This window comes from Chrysochloris asiatica, unplaced genomic scaffold (genome assembly GCF_000296735.1).
Source record: "Chrysochloris asiatica unplaced genomic scaffold, ChrAsi1.0 scaffold00346, whole genome shotgun sequence".
Taxonomy (NCBI): domain Eukaryota; kingdom Metazoa; phylum Chordata; class Mammalia; order Afrosoricida; family Chrysochloridae; genus Chrysochloris; species Chrysochloris asiatica.
In genome coordinates this window covers 873,317-891,788 of record NW_006408864.1, presented here as the reverse complement: position 1 = coordinate 891,788, position 18,472 = coordinate 873,317, and the positions used below count along the sequence as shown (strand labels likewise).

Here is an 18,472-nt window from a genome sequence, read left to right as displayed (position 1 = left end):
TCTGCCACAAATTCCCCCAGCTGTGAGCCTTCCAACCTTCTAAGTATTCCTTTATATGTGGTTCAGAGTTCTGGGACCATCCCCTGAGCCTGCTTGGTGGGGTATTCTGTGTTGTTGTTGTTGGCGGAGCTCTCTGCTATACGTCCACCCGATCCGCCATCTTGTTTGTTCCCCCAGGTTTACTTTTGAGGAAGAAAAGCTTCATCCTTTTATACTTTTACCCCTTGGTGTTGTGTGAACAGCTATTCTTGTTTGCCACCTATTTTATTTGAAATTAATTCTTCGATAATTACTCATACTCCTGGTATTGGCACTGTAAGATAAGCACTGGACTGCAAGGTTGATTTGAACTGCAAGGTGGAAGTTCACAGCCATCAGCTGTTCCTTGGGAAACCTATATAGGGTCACTATAAGTTGGAACAAACTCGATGGCACTTAACAACAACATTATAAGGAACAAGTCTTGGTGTGCTGCTGGCGGCTTAATCTACCTGCTGTTCCTGGGAAACCCTGTCAGCAATTACAAGCATTCTTCAGGAGAAAGAGGAGGCTTTCTGTCCTCTAAAAATTCCGTTTCGGAAACCCTATACAGGGTTGCTGTCAGTTGGAACTGACTCAGCTGCATGCAGGCACCAGCGTAGTTTAGTACTAAGCAGTACTGAAGGCACTGATGGAAAACAAGACTCTAGGAATTGACATAATATAAATTGAACTGTTTCAACAAACTGATGCAGATATGAGGCACTCGATAATCTATACCAGTAAATTTGGAAGATAGCTACCTAGTCAGCTGATTGGAAGAGATCCATATTTGTGCCCATTCCAAAGAAAGGTGACCAGACAGAATGCAGAATTCATTGACCAGTATCATTAATGACACATGTAAATAAAATTTTGCATAAGTTAATTAAAAACTGGTTGCAGCAGTATATCAACAGGGAGCTGCCAGAAATTCAAACCAATTCAGAAGAGGATGTGGAGTGAGGGATATCAGGAATATGATTGCTTATGTCAGGTAGATCTTGGCTGAAAGCAGAAAATACCAGAAAAATGTTTATTTGTGCTTTATTGACGATCATAACAAAATATGTGGGAATTCCAGAACACTTAATTGTGCTCATGAGGAACCTGTACGTAATCTAGAAGGCAATAGTTTGAACAGAACAAGGAATACTGAATGGTTTAAAATCAAGGAAGGCGTGTGTCAGGGTTGTATCCTTAAAATATACATACGCATTCTGTATGCTGAGCAAATAATCAAGAATCTGGATTATATGGAGAAGAATGTGGCATCATGGCTGGAAGACTAACAATCTATGATATGCCACTGACACAACCTTGTTTGCTGAAAGCAAAGAGGACTTAAAATCCTTACTGATGAAATATGTCTTTCACTTCAATGTAAAAAACAGAAAAAAATTCTCACAGCTGGGCCAATAAATAGCATCATGATAGATGGAGAAAAGATTGAGCTTGAAGTTGTCAGAGTTCAGTTTGCTTGGCTCCCCAATCAGTGTTCATGGAAGGAAGCAGTCAAGATATCAAACAGTATATTGCATTAGCAAATCTGCAAAATACCTCTTTAAAGTGTTCAATAGCAAAGATGTCAATTTGAGGACTAAGCTGGGTCTGACCCAAGCCATGGTATTTTTAATAACTTCATATGTATGTAGAAATTGGACAGTGAATAAGGAAGACCGTAATTGAATAAGCGATAAAATATGAATTTTGATGTTGATGAAGATTATTGGAAGTACCATGGAATGCCAGAAGAACAAACAAACCATCTTGGAAGATGTACAATTAGAAGATTCCTTAGAAGCCAGGATGGTGAGGCTTTGTCTCTTTCATACTTAGAGGGACATGTTATCAGGAGAGACCAGTCCCTGGAGAAGGACATCATGCTTGGAGAAGTGAGCTCAAAGATAACATGTCCATGAGGATGGTAAAGGACCGGGCAGTGTTTGATTCTGTTGTGTATAGGGTCACTATTATTTGGAACCAACTTGATGGCAGGTGCCATCAACAGTTTAATAATTTAATCTTCTTTAAATATTCTGTGTGCCATTTGTAAATTTTCTGAAACTCTGAAGATATGCAAAGGATTTTAGATGTAAATGGTAGCTTTGGTGGTAAATTAAGTAAGTACCCTCAATTGAATGTCTAATATGTCATTCTTGTTATATAAGATTATTATCTTAGTATTAAAAGGTAAATCTCTCTATAACGCCTCTCATGTGACTCGTTTGCAGAATTTCCTTATAGCTTATTATGATTTCTACATTATTTGTATTGTCTTTCAAGTTTTTACTCATGCACGTTGATACTGGATATTGTTATTTACACCTATGCTCTCCAGTTCTTTGTATGTGTGTTGTTAATTGTTAAGGGCTACAGAGTAGGTTCCAACTCACACCGACCCTATATAGGATTTCTGAGGAACGGCTAGTAGGTTTGAACTGCTGACCTTGTGGTTTGGCATGAGGTGTTTTAAATTCATTGTTTTTAGAGACTGCAAAGTCAGTTTTGTAATGTGTTGAGAGATGCTGTATATCATTGCTTTCTTTCTTGTTTTTCAAAAGGTGAATTAACTGTTCTTTAAATCTGGCTTTTTATTTTCCATTTTAGAATTCTGAGTGTTTTCAGACTTCATATTGCTTTGCTTTTTTTGTACCTTTAAACTTTTTCACTGGCCCTAGATTTTTTTTTTTTTTTTTTGCTATTAATGTATTCTATTCTGTTGTGGGTTTATTTTCATGTTTCTACTTAAAAATATTATTAATTTCAAACAGAAAATACTCCACATTTTAATAGATGTGTGGATTCTTAATTTGACTTAAAATGCTAAGAAAACTATTAGTCCGGAAATATGTAATTTAATTGGATGTTAATCCTTCTAAGTTGCCTCTAACCAACATGAAACTTTTCACGAGCCACCTACTATTAAACTATATTATGCTGTTTTATGTTGTTAAGTGCTGTCGAGTTGTTTCGACCCACAGCGACCGTGTATCGGGTTTCCAAGGAGCGGCTGGTGAGCTTGAACCACCAACCTTGTAGTTCAAATGACTGTACATCTTAGTAATAAGAAAAAATGATTAGGGTATGTTGGCTAATTATCTACCATGTTTTCTATATTGTACTTGTTAGATTCCAGCATTACTCTTATTTTCTTCTTAGTGGAAGAGAAAGCCAATACCCACCTCCTACTAGGCATGTGCTTAGACTCCTATGCTCGCTACCTTCTGTTCACCAAGCAGCCATCACAGGCACAAAAGATGTATGAGAAAGCTTTGAAGATTTCTGAAGAAATACAAGGAGAAAGGCACCCACAGGTAAGGGAGAAAAACATAGAAGAGGGACTATACAGCAAAGTTTGAAAACATATGGGTATGAAATGCCACACTAATTGGAAATAGATTATGAGCAGATGGTTCTAGCAGCTGTCTTCCTCTGTAGGCTCTAGTTCATTGTCTTATCACCTCCCCACAAACTTGTTTCAAAAGGATTTAGGATGTTTGGTCAACACTGGCCTGTCTTTGAGAAGAACAGGTCAATAGATTAAGATCCTTGCCTTCCTTGCCCCACAGTTAAAATGTGTGTATGTGTGGGGTGGCTTGGGGTGGAGGGACTGACATAAAGAATTTGCACATACTATGTGTTTCCTTTCTTTCAGAACACTAAACAGTGAATTGAAATCAGTTGGTGTTTCCCCTCTAAGTCCTTAGAAGTTAAGGAATGAATCACTTTGTTTAGGAATGCTTGGTGTCCCCAATGTAGGACACACAGTTACAACCGAACTGAATCTCTCTCAACTTAAGAGTAATAGATTTAGATGAAAAGAAATTTTGAGCCATGAATTACCTCTAGAAAAGGGATTTTGGACTTATACAGAATGCTGTTAGTGAAGTATTGAGGAATCATTAAAAAAGGCCAACAAGGAATTCAGGTTAGCAAGGGTTAGCTAGAATCAGGGAACTTAAAACCTGCCTTCAGTGGGGAAGAAGGTATGGACGTCAGACCCTTTTAGTACCAACATGCTAAAAAAGTCTTAAAGTCACCGATGTTAGTGTCATTGAGTGACCATGTATAGGGTTTCCTAGGAGCAGCTGGTGAGCTTGAACCGCCCACCCTGCGGTTCAAATGACCTTGCAGTCCAGTGCAGCATTAACTCACAATGCCACACTAGGACCCCAGGGTCACTGATAGAATTACATTATAATGCAGTGTGGCTTCACAAGATTATTGAACTATTTTTCATTTGGTGCTTCTAATTTAATAATTAGACAAATAATATTTACCTCCCTCCCTAATTTCTGGAGTCCTGGTGTGGTGCTGTGGGTTAATGTGCTGAGCTGCAAGGTCAGTTTGAACCAAAACGTTGGCGGTTCAAGCTCACCAGCCACTCCTTGGAAACCTATCCAGGGTCATTATGAGTTGGAACCCAATTGATGGCACTTAACCACAACCACCACCCCACTTTTTAGATTTGCATAAGTTAAAGTTTGAACCAATGTCTACATACAGTGTGACTCATAAATGCATCCAATTTGTTAAAGGCTGTATCCTTCACCTTTTGAGTAATGATAAAATTTTAAGTAAAAGATCAGTTTATAAAATTCTAAATTCATGTGAAACCCGGAAGTGTGATTTTAAAGAACAAGCTGTTTCTTTCCTGTGTAGACCATCGTGCTGATGAATGACCTGGCTACTACTATGGACGCACAAGGCCACTTTGATGAAGCCTTCATTCATGTGCAGAGGGCATCAGATCTGGCAAGACAGATAAAACACCCTGAGCTACACATGGTGCTCAGTAACCTAGCTGCAATTTTGATGCACAAAGGTAGGTAGCTATAGAAACTTGATTGGCTTGCTTTAAGGATGCATGTTGACTGTACTTACGGAAGGCAGAGGACAATGAGGAAACTCCTGAGTTAGAAGGCAGGCTGAATAATGGCAGAAAAAGAATACATGCTTGGTTGAAATACCCTTGTGTTCACTTCACATTGACTTCTATACCTGTGAACCACATCAAGATAGAGAAAGACTGCAGAGATAGTACCTTATTTCTGTAATGTTTTATAGAGTTACAATTTAATTGGTTCCTCACAATATGCTTATAGCATGTTTAAGATAGGAATACCTAAGTTTGATGGACATTTTTGTGAGCACATCCATATACCATACCATACTGCTTCAGTACCTCACCGAGCTATATTTAGAAACCTAGCATGACAAGCCTTTATTACACATCCATCATTACTAATGTCCTGATTGCATCAAGTGAGGGCCCCATGGTGAACTAGAAAGGGCATAACTAAGAATCCCACAACACTCACTGGATTGGAACTCTAAAATCTGGGCCAAGTTAGAGCCTTCCTAAACCAGCTTCCTTACCTGTAAAATGGGGGATTAAATAAGGCAATACCTGCCTATCACTGAATAATCACACAGTAAATTAGACCTATAAAGTCATTAGGGCTTTCTATTCAGAATCACTTTGAAAACATAGATTTTTGTTTTGTTCTCCCTTTTCTCCTGGGTTACTTTAGAACAATATGCGCAAGCCAAAGAGATCTACCAGGAAGCACTGAAGCAAGCAGAGCTGAAAAAAGATGAGGTTTCCATACAACACATCAGGGAAGAGTTGGCTGAGCTGTCAAGAAAAAAGTAGACCTTTGATTTAATTTGATCAAGCTCTAAATTAATTTTAGTATGTAGAATAATTTCCAGTAACCTCGAGGAATAGCTATAATTCCATGCTCACTGGCACCCAAATCAGTGGCTTAATTCCTTTGTCCTTGATATTCAAGTTTTCTCAACTTCTCCTTGATGGATGATTTATATACACTACCACTTTGCTTTCTTTTTTTAAAAAAAACTTTGACCTCTCATCCCTGACAGACTGTAGTTTCTGATGAATGTCGAGTGATGCTTTCAATTGTAATTTTCCTGTGGAGCTAATCTTAACTATAGAGTAAACTGGGCCTGCTTTCCTCTTGGGGAGGGAGATGTGTGGTGATTCAGCCGATCTCCCATAGCATTTTGCTCTAGTGATTCACTGCCCTTTCTTCTTATAGCTATCTGTTTTGTGGCAAAAAGGATTATAATCAGTCCTTTTTCTTTATAATCTACTTTGTTTCATGAAGCCCAATGTAGGATTTTGGTGCATAAAGAAGAAAGTTTTTAAAGTGGGAACTAGGTACCTGAAAGTGTACCCACTTGATCATAAATAAAAATGATGTGTTTTTCTATGTATCTTGCTTGTCAGTACTATCTGAGCAGTCAACTTCAGTTGTCCACTTGGTCTCACAGCAGAATTATCTAGTGTGCTCTTCCAAGTCATATGTGCCAGGCTGCATGCATAGAGGTAGGACCTGAAGGGCAGTTAAGGATTATGCACTGAACTGCAAACCACAAGGTCGGCAGTTCAAATCCACTAGCTGCACCTTGGAAACTCTATACAGGGTAGCTTTGTCGAAACCGACTCAGTGCCACTTAACTACAGCAGCTAGATTCCGTCATTCTGTGATGTATTGTAAATCCTAGTTCTAGCCTGTAATTGTGGACCCATTTTGAAGTGAGTTGTTAATGAGTCAGGACTAGGTGGGACTACTGATTAAGGAGGCCCCCACATTACTAGAGGGTGTGACTGAAGTCACCACCCATAGTTTTCCTTGGGGATGTGGTCTGAGTTCAGTAGGTAAGAATACTTTGGCAAAATTAGGTCTCTTGCTCTGGACCTTGCATCTGGCTCATCTTAAGTCCAACCTTCAGTTCCTGGGACATGTGGCCGATCACCTGACCTGGTTCACCAGCTCTCAAAGCCTTGTGCAACAGCCTGTCTGACCAGCTGAGCTCCTGAGTCTATGTGGATGAGGAGTATCTTCCAGACTGAACTCCGAGTTACAGATTTGGGACTTGTCAGCTTCCACAATTGAGTGAGCTATTTTCTTGACAGTTGTGAGACGCGGCAGCGGTGTTGCAAAAACCTGGGTAGTGAGGGAGCAGAGGGGAGGGGAGGGGTGGAATGGTGATTGGTATCAGGGATTATGGAGTGGATTTGAGATCTCTAACCTCCATCTCACAGGTAACAGTGTAGTGCTGATCTTTCTACAAGGAATTATTCATGCAGATGCTACAAATGTAGCATTTTATTTGTGCCCAGCAATTCTGATGTATACCACTGGTACATTAGGACCACTGACCTGGATCCTAGTCCTGACTTTCTGATTTAGGGTCATAATATTCTCATCTGAAAAGTGGGGAAGGAATGAGATTTCACTCTTAACTGGCAGTAGGTGTTTGGTTATATGGCATTCTGCTATGTTGAAGCTTTATCACACTACCTCAAAGTATATAAATACAAGACACATTGTTGTTATGTGCTTTCAAGTTGGTTCCGACTTATAGCAACATTGCATAGGATTTCTGAGATGCTGCTAGTGGGTTTGAACTGCCAACCTTGTGTAGTCTAGTGCTTTTCCTACAGCACCACTGATGAAACTGACTTGATGGCACTTAAAACAACACGTACATACTAGAAGACTCCTTTCATAATAGAGACAATATGGGCTCTGGTTGTGGTGCTGTAGGATCAGCACTGGAATGTGAACCACAAGGTCAGTAGTTCAAACCCACTAGCTGCTCTTCGGAAACCCTAATCAGGGCCACTGTGAGTTGGAACCAACTCAGATATATATATATATGTTTGTTATTGACTCATAGCAACCCTGTGTAGGGTTTTTAAGGAGAGGCTGGTGGGTTTGAACTGTGAACTTTTTTGGTTAAAACCAGCCTTGCAGTTGAGTGCTTATTCTACAGCACCACACAGGACTATGGCTATAGAGATATGGATACAGTTATCTCTGAGTTTTGAATCTCTATATAGTAATCCCTGAAAACTTAAGTCCTAAAAGTCTTGAGGTCCAAATCCTCAGGGAATAAAGTAGACTTTTCTGTTTTGTCGATGTAAATTTCTTCCTACCTTCTAAACTCATCTAGACGTGATTTACCTAAACCAGCTAAGCCCTTTGATTGCGTCTATCTCAGATACCAGATTGAGTCCAGTATAACCTAGTCGAAGTTCACTGGTGATTCTGTGATATTTTTTAAAGTCAGTCACTCACCTGCAATGAAAGTGAGTTTTACTTTTTCACAACTGAAGCTATTTTGTTATTTTTACTTGAAATCTAGATGTTTTTCATTCTAGGTTTTATTTTTAAATTGTGATGCTGTAACAAAGATTCATTTCATGGCTCTGGTGCTAGAAAAACTAAATTCTCAAGAAGAGTCTCTTCCGATGGATAGTTGTGTCTCATTGTAGTCATTTGCACAATTGTCAAACAAGGCAGCAAACCAAAAGAACGGATTCCTTTGACTTCGTGGTTGAATCCAAATCCATGTGGCAGACAGTTTCTGAACTGTGCTGTGCTGTTGTTACTGAAGTTTTCAGGGCATCAATATTTTAAAGATACATAACATAGGAAAAAGAAAACATTACATTTCCAATCATAAATATATTCTGGAAAACTGACTGCAGAATATGCCTATGAACAGTATTAGCAAGCTTTTAACTTCATTCCAGGTGTTAACATAAATATGTAGCTTTAGAACACTGAAATATTAGTCTGCAATGAATATGATGCCTTCCTTGGTTTACAGCTAATGCCAGCAAGTCAGCAGTTCCTCTGTGCTGTGCTTGTTTAAATGATGATGAGGTGACCTCCACCCCTCACTGAGGGTTCCTTCCAGAGGTAAGCATTGCCCTTTTAGTTTGTCTTTCTCACTGTCTTCAGGCCACGGTGGGTAGGTAGAGTGATGCACATTTGGGGGTGGGACAGTTACTATTTACCAACAGCTCACCCAGGGGTAGCTGGATAGAACTGCAAAAAAATGTAAGTTAGACTCTGATCCGGTATGTTCTAAAAAATTGTTCTGAAGTAGCTTAAGATCCTCAAGATTGAAGAAAAACCACCATAATCTCTAAATTGTCATCAGAATCTTAAAAAAACAAACAAAACTTAAAACAGGAAACTTTCAAGAGGTAGAACATTCAGTCATTATTTTTCATCTATATTGAAGTTAGATGCATGTGCCTGTATATATTTAAAATAAAGTCCTCATCCTGATCTACAGTTTATTTTGAGGACAAGTACCAGAGTGGCAGAGTTACCAGAGGAAAGGCTTTAACTTTCAGGGAAACCTGAGCATATGCCCTCTAATTGTCACTTACCATATGGACAGTGCAGGTGGGCACTTCAAAAAAGTTTGTGGGAAAAATTCTATTATCTTTCAGTTCTGTAAATTTTTTAAGTCCCCTCCTACTGAACCTGTTTGCTTTCTATGGAGATTAAACATTACCATTATATGGTTCATACGAGATTTTACAAAAGGAATACCCAGCAGCTAATTTTAGATTTAAAGCTTCTTTTTTTAGATTGAATACTTACTTGAATCTATTTAAAACTCTAGATAGTGCTAATTTTTATCATCCTGAGATACCTTTCTCAGTGGCATTCCCAAACCATTAGTATCTGTTGAGTGCTGTCGAATTAGTTCCGACTCATAGTGACCCTATATAGGGTTTTCGAGGAGTGATTGGTGAATGTGAACCACTGACCTTGTGGTCCAGTGTATTATCCCACAGCGCCACACCAGATAAATAAGCAAGCAATTCTTGGTGAAGGATAAAACCAACCCTCAAGTACCATAATTAGTTTAAAATTAAATCTCTTCAAAATTATTTGCACCTTGAGAATCAGTGAACTGAAAACAGCCAATAAATTTCTGACCACAGGAATGAAAACAAGAGTACTAGCATGAAGAAGTAGGAAATGGACCTTACTGGTTGTTTCAGCATGACTATTGTTCAGCATAAATCTTTAAATACGGAGATTCTACACACAGAGGATTACCTTTTAAAATCCATTAATTACATTTATCAAATTAAAAAAATATATTTTGTTTTTTATCATTGCAACCTGAGACACCGAGAGCTTTAAATCACAAATCTACTGTAGCTATGGACAGGGTAGTCAAATTTATTTCAAAACCAATGTTTTGCTGGGCTGCATCAAATGCAGGAGAAAAGGAATATTTAAGGGCATGGTTAAATTACCAGTGTGCATAACAGTGAGGTATGCATCCAATAAGCTTTTAAAACTTTTAAAAACAGCTATAACATACCCATGCAGGAATAATTTTTCAGTGTTAACTAACTTTTAAAAAATTAAAGCCTGAACTGGAAATTTACAATATGGCAGAATTGTTTCTCCTACCCTTTGACCCTCTAATGTTAATGTACAGATTTTATGACAAGGGTCTGTGTTATAAATCTAAACATCTCACAAGATTTTAAACACCACTGGGAAACTGAATTTAGAGGAAATAAAGTCAGATAAAAGTACAATGCCCGTGACAGCCAACATCATGTAACTAGGCTGTATGAGGTTGTTTAGAAGGCAAGGGTTAAGAAGATAGACAAAAAAGATCTTTAAAATTTATCCCCAAAGTTGATGCGCTTATTGGAACATAAGTAACATCAGATAGATACTACAGCAAGGGGAAACACTGCAAAAAATGTAATCTATTTACAGAAAAATGATTTAAAGACATTATGGTTTTCTTTACAAACAGATGTAAGAACAGGAATTGTCCACTTTTTTTAAAAACTCTACATATTTATCTTCAGCATTTCAGCCCTCCACTATTATTATAATCCAATGAATTGCCTGTATCACAGGCAAACCCCCCTCCCCCCATGTGAAATAAAGTTCCATCATTATTTCTTCTTCTGTAGCCCTGGCTCTCCTGGAAAGTCTCTGAGCACATGTCATAGAGGCTTTGGGCCTGCAGTTAAAACTACCACCAAGAACTTCCTTGCCCTTTGCATCCTGTCCCCCATCCTGGATTCCTTCTCTGTACAGTTCAGTCATCACTATCCGACAGTGTCTCGTATTGGGCTGAAAGTAGTGGGGCAGGTTCTCGTTCCCAGATCCTGTTTTGTTGGTGAGTAGCTGCTTGGTTTACAGAAGGAGCACATGCAGTTGACGTTGGTGGCGTACTGCTCAGCATCCGCATAGTCAAGGGGTTATAAGGAAACTGAGTTGAACCTGATGAAAGGAAAAAAAAAAATTGACTTGAGTGTAGCTGAGTTTCATCCAATTCAACTTTTGTAGGGTAGAATTTGTTGTTAAATGCCGTTGTTAAATGAGTCAATTCCGACCCATAGCGACCCTGTATAAGGTTTCCAAAGAGCAGCTGGTGAGCTTGAACCACCAGGTTATTCCACTAAAGTGTAGTGACACTAAGAGCAAGATGGATACAGCAATCAGGGAGAACTGTCTACCGGCCATGGGTGAATGCTGCTCAAAGTATTTCCCAGGGGACTAAGTGGTTAAGTTTTGGGTATTTATATTTAAAATACAGTCTAGTTACATTATGACATCTCTTGGCTCTTAAAAAGAATTGCCGAAACACAATTCTCAGGACGGGGGCAACAACATGTTCTGCTGAGGCTCACTGGCAAGATCTGAAATTGGTATACGTGACCCTAACAACAACAGCACAGCTACCTACTGTCACTTTCTAATGCTTTCATCATCTTTCCTAAGGCTTATTATACACCTTAAATTTGGTGCTCTGATGGCAGAAAATAAAAATACATACCATTACTCTCATGAAAGATCTAATAACTTTCTAGAGAGACATCAGTCTCAATTAGAGGTTTTTAAACTAGTGCACAACCACTTTGCATTTGTACATGGCATGAGATCTTTACAAAACAAAAATAACTTGCTGTAATTAAGTGCCATCGAACTGGTTCCAACTCATAGCGACCCTGTATAAATAGGGTTTCCAATGAGCGGCTGGTGAATTTGAACCACTGACCTTGCATTTCACACCAACCTTATAGGCTGAGCAGTTCTTTTCCTACACACCAGGACTCCATACTGAATAAATCTACATCTGTTTTGAGAGGGAGGGTACATTTAGTTTTTTTCTCCTTATTGATGTATATGTATATTTTACCTCTAAAAGAAGGATATCTTAAGACAATTCTCAGTTTAAGAACCAAATTCTGTTCTCTTATAAGACTGCTATAATCAAAACTTTAAAAATTCTTCCCAATTTTAATTTCTTAATACTACTTTGAGAACGCTTCTCTAAGAATGTTTATATTAAAAGCTGCCTTGAGAGTGGTGCTGTACATAAGCGAAATGAATCTGTAGCCTTGTTTGTAAACAGGTGGCCACGAGCATGCTGCAGAAGTCAGGAGGGTGGCGTTTATTACAGTGCAGTGCTTATTACAGCACCACAGCAGGACTTCAGAAGTAAGAGTGGTAGATGAGATACTTGTTCTTAGCTTTTCCTTTATGGTAATCACAGTTTAGCATCCTGGAAATTGTTGAGATTATATGCATTCATATTTTGGTTGGTAAGTGAACTCTACTAATGATTCATTCACTAGTGGATAATCAAGGTGTTGATACAAATTGTTTCAAGTCTCATCTGCCAGTTACCTGTTGAAGAGGGCCTATCTTCCCAGGCCCACCCTGGTGTCTGCCGATGGTAATCCCCTTCAGAGTGTACAGAGGAGACTGAAGACGGCCGCTCTGTGCCTAAGTAGCCTTGCCCAGGGATAGGCGATTTCGATTTCCTGCTATTTGACTTGCTTATCAGCTTTGGTTTGCATACTCCTCCTCCTGAAAGGGAAATTCAACCCAGGTTATTATATAGTATGAAGGGGCTTCAAAAAAATTCCATTACCTTTAATTTCATTTTTCCATAACCTTTTTGCATTTCCATAGGCTTCCTTGCATTTACATTTTCAACTTAAAAATCTATGAAGATAGTGAACATGAAATGATAAATTGAAAAGTCTAGATCCTAGGACCTAATGAGATAAATTCAATTTAAAAGTCAAAAGTTCACTTGCAGGAACGAAAACAAAAAGGGGTGCCATATCATGTCATAGGAGTCCTGGTGTGGCGCTGTGGGTAAATGCACCAGACTGCAAAGCTGTTTCAACTGCAAGGTTGGCAGTTCAAGCTCACCGGCTGCTCCTTGGAAACCCCACACAGGGTTCGCTACGGGTCCGAACTGACTCTACGGCAACATGATGTTATAAAAATTAGAAACCAAGGAACTGAATTTATGGAACAAACAAAACAGCTTCTTTCCTTAGGCTTATTAGTACAGAATCTGTCCCAAGTACATAAGTCAACAGGCAAAAAAAACCTTTCATACTTTGGACATATTACTGGGGGAACAGTCCCTCTTTTATTAAGCACTCTCTCATAGCAACTCCATAGGCCAGAGTAAAATGGCCCCCAAGGTTTCCTGGGCTGTAATTTGTGAGAGCAAATCACTAGACGACTTCCTTCACTACCCTGGGCTCTTGATCATAGGGATCTTTCAAAATGGTTGAATATTGTCCATTTCTTTTTGGTACTCTGTGTATTCCATCTTCTTTTGATGTTTTCTGCATCATTTAATATTTTGCCCAAAAAATCCTTCAGTATTACAAGTCAAGGCTTGAAATTTTTCTTCAGTTCTTTCTGTTTAAGAAATATTGAGGATGTTCTTCTCTTTTGGTTTTGTAACTCCAGGTCATTTCACATTTCATAATAATCCTTGATTTTGTCTTCTCAAGCTGCTTTTTGAAATTTTCTATTCAGCTCTTTCACTTCCTCATTTATTCCATGTGCTTTTACCATCTTCTATGTTGGGGGGGGCAAGTTTCAGAGTCTCTTCTGATATCCATTTTGGTCTTTTCCTTCTTTCCTGTCTTCGTAATGATCTTTTACTTTCTACCTGTATGATGTTCTTGATGTCATCCCACAACTCCTCTGGTCTTCAGTCCTCAGTGTCCAATGCATTAAATCTGTTCCTGAAATGATTTCTAAATTCATGTGTGATACGTTCAAAGTAAATTTTTGGCTCTTATGGACTTTTTTTCTCTTCAGCTTTAGCCTGAGCTTGCATATGACCACCTGATGGTCTGTTCCAGTCTGCCCCTGGCCTAGTTTTGGCTGATGATATGGAGATTTTCCACAGATGTAGTCAATTTGATTTCTTTGTATTCTATCTGATGAGGTCCATGTGCATAGTTGTCTTTTACGTTGTTTTAAAAAGATATTTGCAATGCACAAGTCACTGGTCTTGCAAAATTCTATCATGTGATCTCCAGCATCATTGTAATCACCAAGGCCATTATTTTCCAACTACTCATCTTTCTTCTTTGTTTACAACCTTTGCATTCCAATCATCGGTAATTATCAATACATCGTAATTTCATGTTTGATCAATTTGAGACCGAAGAAGTTGCTAAAAATCTTCAATTTCCTCATCTTTGTTATTAGTGGAGTGTGGTTAAATTTGAGAAAGTCATATTAAAAATTAGTTTTCCTTGTCATTAAGTGGTAAGTGCCATCTAGTTGGATCCAACTCAGGGTGACTCTGTATAGGGTTTCCAAGGAGTGGCTGGTGGTTCTGAAATGCTGACTGCAGTTTAAGCTGACCTTGCAATCCAGTGCTTACCCTACAGCACCACACCAGGACTCTAGGTCTTCCTTGTAGATGGATCCTATCACTGACAACGTTGATCTTTAAAGTTTCTTTTTAAAAAGATGAATGCAATACGATGCCGTTGCCATTTGTTATTCCAGGAATAATAGACCATGTAATTTTCTTACTCGAAATGGCCATTCCAGCTTGCTAATGCTTATGAAATTGATCTTCTGCATTTAATTTTATTTTGACAACCTTCATTCTTTCCTAGATTCCTAACATTGTACAGTCCATGTTCTAATTATTAGTGGTGTTTCTTCTCATGTTGATTCATGCCACATCAGCCAATCAAGGTCCAACAGCTTTGTTGCATCCATGCCATTAAAGTCAACTATATACTTCAAAGTTGTAGCTTGTGGGACTCATCTTCTGGCACTGTATCAGTGTTCCACTGCTATAAAATGTCCTAGTGTGGTGCTGCAGGTTAATGCACTGGACTGCAAGATTGGTTTGAATCACAAGGTTGGCGGTTCAAGCTCACCAGCTGTTCCTCGGAAACCTTATACAGCATAACTGTGGGTCAGAACTGACTCGATGGCACCTAACAACAACAACACTTCTTCAGAAGTGGATTGCTTCTTCCTAGTCTGTCTTAGTCTGAAAGTTTCAGTGAAATCTGTCCACCACGGGTGTCCCTGCTGGTATGTGAAACACTGACAGCATAGTTTCTAGCAACATGAAGGCCACAGCAGATAATTTGTATTTCTGAAATCAAGAGCCCAGTGAAGAAACAAAAATAATTCAAAGAACATTTAATAGAAGTTTCTAGAAAGGAAGAAACCAACCTTCAGATGCAAAATTAAAAAAACTTATACGTAACGATCAACACTGACACATTCTGATGCTTATTTTATTGAAACTGAAGTTGAGAGAATGTTTCTTCAGGCAGAGAAGGCAGGAAAACCCTGGCCATGTTTCACGTACAACAACAAATGCCTTGGAAGAAAAAGAGTAAAGGCTGTCCCTTTTCAAATAGATATAAAGGCAACAATCAGTGAAAACTGGAAGGTTACAGCAGAAAGAAGAAAATGGTATACTTTTGGAGCAAAAACTCTTAATGATTTGGTCTTAAAAGTTAACGTGGTGGTGGTGTGCCATGGAGTCAGTTCCAAATCATAATGACCCTGCATAGGGTTTCCAAGGCTGTAAATCTTTATGGGAGCAGAAAGCCTCTTCTTTCTCCTGAGAAATGGCTGGTAGTTTTGAACTGCTGACTTGAGGTTAGCAGCCCAATTTGTAACCACTATGCTACCAGAGCTCCTTAAAGTTAACGTATGTAGAGAAAAAAGAAAAAACTCCATTCTTATAATATTTTTCCTCAACCATAGTGAAATGTTTATTTTACCTGAAGAGAGGAAAATAAATGGATACCCAAACTGAAACACTTTTAAGCACAAGAGATCATTTTCAAAAGGTTCAAAATTTTAACAAGAGGAATTAAAACCCTCAGAGGTGACTGAGTACACAAAGAAAAAAATCTCTGTGCATCAAAACTTGGGAAAGAAATTAATATTGTATTGGAGGGGGGGGGGACCCACAGAAAAGCACACACACACACACACACACACACACACACAACCACAAAGAAAGCCTTTACCTGAATTCGGAGATAGGTCCCTTTCCTCTCTGCGTGTCTCTCCACTGGACACAACTGAGGTATTGGCACTACCAGGTACTACTCCCACAGGCTGGGACATGACAACTCCGTCATCATCCACTTTGTTATCAAAGCTTCCCATGAGAGCCTTCCTGATAATGTCTTCTAGACCGAGATTACCAGCAGGATCAGCAAAAGAATGACCTCGAGAGCTCACTGAGCCTAAAACAAGCAGAAATGCTTTTGGTTATCTCTATCAGAAAAAAACAAACAATGGACAGACCACATACTACAAACTACTTGATTGTCTTGTCAATCGAATCAGTCATACACCTGTGTTAAAATACTCAATTAACTTGTCTTTCTACATTTCCTAGTTTCTACACTGTTTTGTAATGGTTTTGATTGACTGTTCATTTATTCAAAAATTTATTGAGTCTCATTTTTTATTGCTGACTTATCTCCTCTAAAGATTATCAGATTTTTAAGGGCAGAAATAATGCTTTGTTCATCTTTGCATACTCAAACAGTCTCTTGATATGAAGATAGTACTCAGTAAATAATTGTTGAATAGACTGATACTGTGCCAACTACATGTCTATAAAACATATACTATGAATCTTACCTGAGGTAGTGACTGCTGGCAGATTAAAGATCTCAGTTCCTGGCTGAGCAGCTGCTGTATTTAAACAAACATGGAATTGCAAAGTGATAATCATATACACCAAAATTGGCAGTCTCAAAAATAAAATCTTACAATAAAGCCATCTTTTATTTTCCATGATTTGAATATTTTCCATTCCTTAAGTAAATATAAAATGGAAATGACTATACAGCTATAGTAAGCAAAACAGCCTAGTGTTTGGGTTCAGTGGTAGACATGTAGACCAGTAAAATACAATTGAGAACCCAGAAGTAAATCCATCCCCATTTTGGGGTAGCTGATGTTTGACAAGGGGGTCAGTCTGTTCAACAAGAGGAAAAAACATTCTCTTCAACAAAACTGGATATCCATTTATAGAAAAAAGATCCATACATCACAATACACACAATTAACTCAAAATGAAGCAAAGACATACATGCTAAAGTTAAAAATTATAAATGGTGCATAATCGTAGAGTCTCTGGGGCATATTCCTATAGGGATTAAACTATGTGACCGAATTCTTTTCAGAAATTCGATCATTAAACACAATTACAAATTCACAAAGAGGATAAAATAAATAACTGCGACCCTAAAAATTAAATACTTACACTCATCAAAAGACTTTATCAAGAGTAAAAGGAAATCCTACACACTGGGAAAAAATTTTGAGACCATACACGATTAGAGTCTAATCTCTAAAGTATAAAAGAAAACTCTGATAACCCAACAACAAAAAGAACACAATTTATAAAAAATGGGCAAGGGACATGAACACAGACTTCACCGAAGAGGACGTTTAAGTGGTCAACAAATACATGAAAAGATACTCACAATCATTAGCCATTTGTTGTCAGGTGCCATCAAGTCGGTACCGACTCATAGTGACTCTATGCACAGCAGAATGAAACACTGCCCAATCCTGGGCCAACCTCACTACGGTTGCCATGCTTGAGTCCATTGATGCTGCCACTGGGCCAATCCATCTCATTGGGGGTCTTCCTCTTTTTCTCTGACCCTCCACCCTACCAAACATGATATTCTTCTCCAGTGACTGGTCCCTCCTGATGATATGTCCAAAGTATGAGAAATGAAGTTTGGCCCATCTTGGCCTCCAAGGAGCATTCTTCCAAAACGGATCTGTTGGTTTTTCAGCAGCCCATGGCATTTTCAATATTCTCCTCCAAAAGCATCAATTCTTTTATGGTCTTCCTTATTCACTGTCCAGCTTTCACATGCATATGAGGTTATTGAAATTACCATGGCTTAGGTCAGGCGCACCTTAGTCCTCAAGCTGACATCTTTGACCTTCAACACTTTAAAAAGGTCTTGTGCAGCAGATTTGCCTAATGCAATATGTCGTTTAATTTCTTTACTGCTGCTTCCATGAGTGTTGACAGTTGATTGAAGAAGAATGAAGTCCTTGACAACTTCAATTTTTTCTCCGTTCATAAGAATGTTGTTTACTGGTCCAGTGGTGAGGATATTTCTTTACACTGAGATGCAATCCATACCGGCGGCTGTGCTCTTTGATCTTTTAAGTCCTCTTCACTTTCAGCAAGCAAGGTTGTGTCATCTGCGTATCGCAGGTTGTTAATGAGTCTTCCTCCAATCCTGACACCACATTTTTCTTCATATAACCCACCTTCTTGGATT

The 18,472-nt window shown here is 38.7% G+C and overlaps 2 protein-coding genes across 3 annotated transcripts in view; one reads left to right on the top strand and one right to left on the bottom strand.

The window, feature by feature from the left end:
• The window catches only part of TTC19 (tetratricopeptide repeat domain 19), a 57,163-nt gene extending 51,486 nt beyond the window's left edge, over positions 1-5,677 (top strand). The window contains 3 exon segments of the mRNA XM_006875922.1: positions 3,181-3,335; positions 4,684-4,846; positions 5,556-5,677. Coding sequence (XP_006875984.1) covers positions 3,181-3,335; positions 4,684-4,846; positions 5,556-5,677 — 440 coding nt within the window.
• A 5,255-nt stretch (positions 5,678-10,932) lies between these two features.
• Positions 10,933-18,472, bottom strand: part of NCOR1 (nuclear receptor corepressor 1) — a 213,667-nt gene continuing 206,127 nt past the window's right edge. The window contains exons 44-47 of one of the 2 annotated variants that reach the window (XM_006875906.1): positions 16,800-16,853; positions 16,175-16,396; positions 12,528-12,707; positions 10,933-11,117 (exon numbers count right to left, since the gene is read on the bottom strand). In XM_006875906.1, coding sequence (XP_006875968.1) covers positions 10,933-11,117; positions 12,528-12,707; positions 16,175-16,396; positions 16,800-16,853 — 641 coding nt within the window. The remainder of the gene's footprint in view (positions 11,118-12,527; positions 12,708-16,174; positions 16,397-16,799; positions 16,854-18,472) is intronic. The other variant, XM_006875907.1, reaches the window with a different exon arrangement.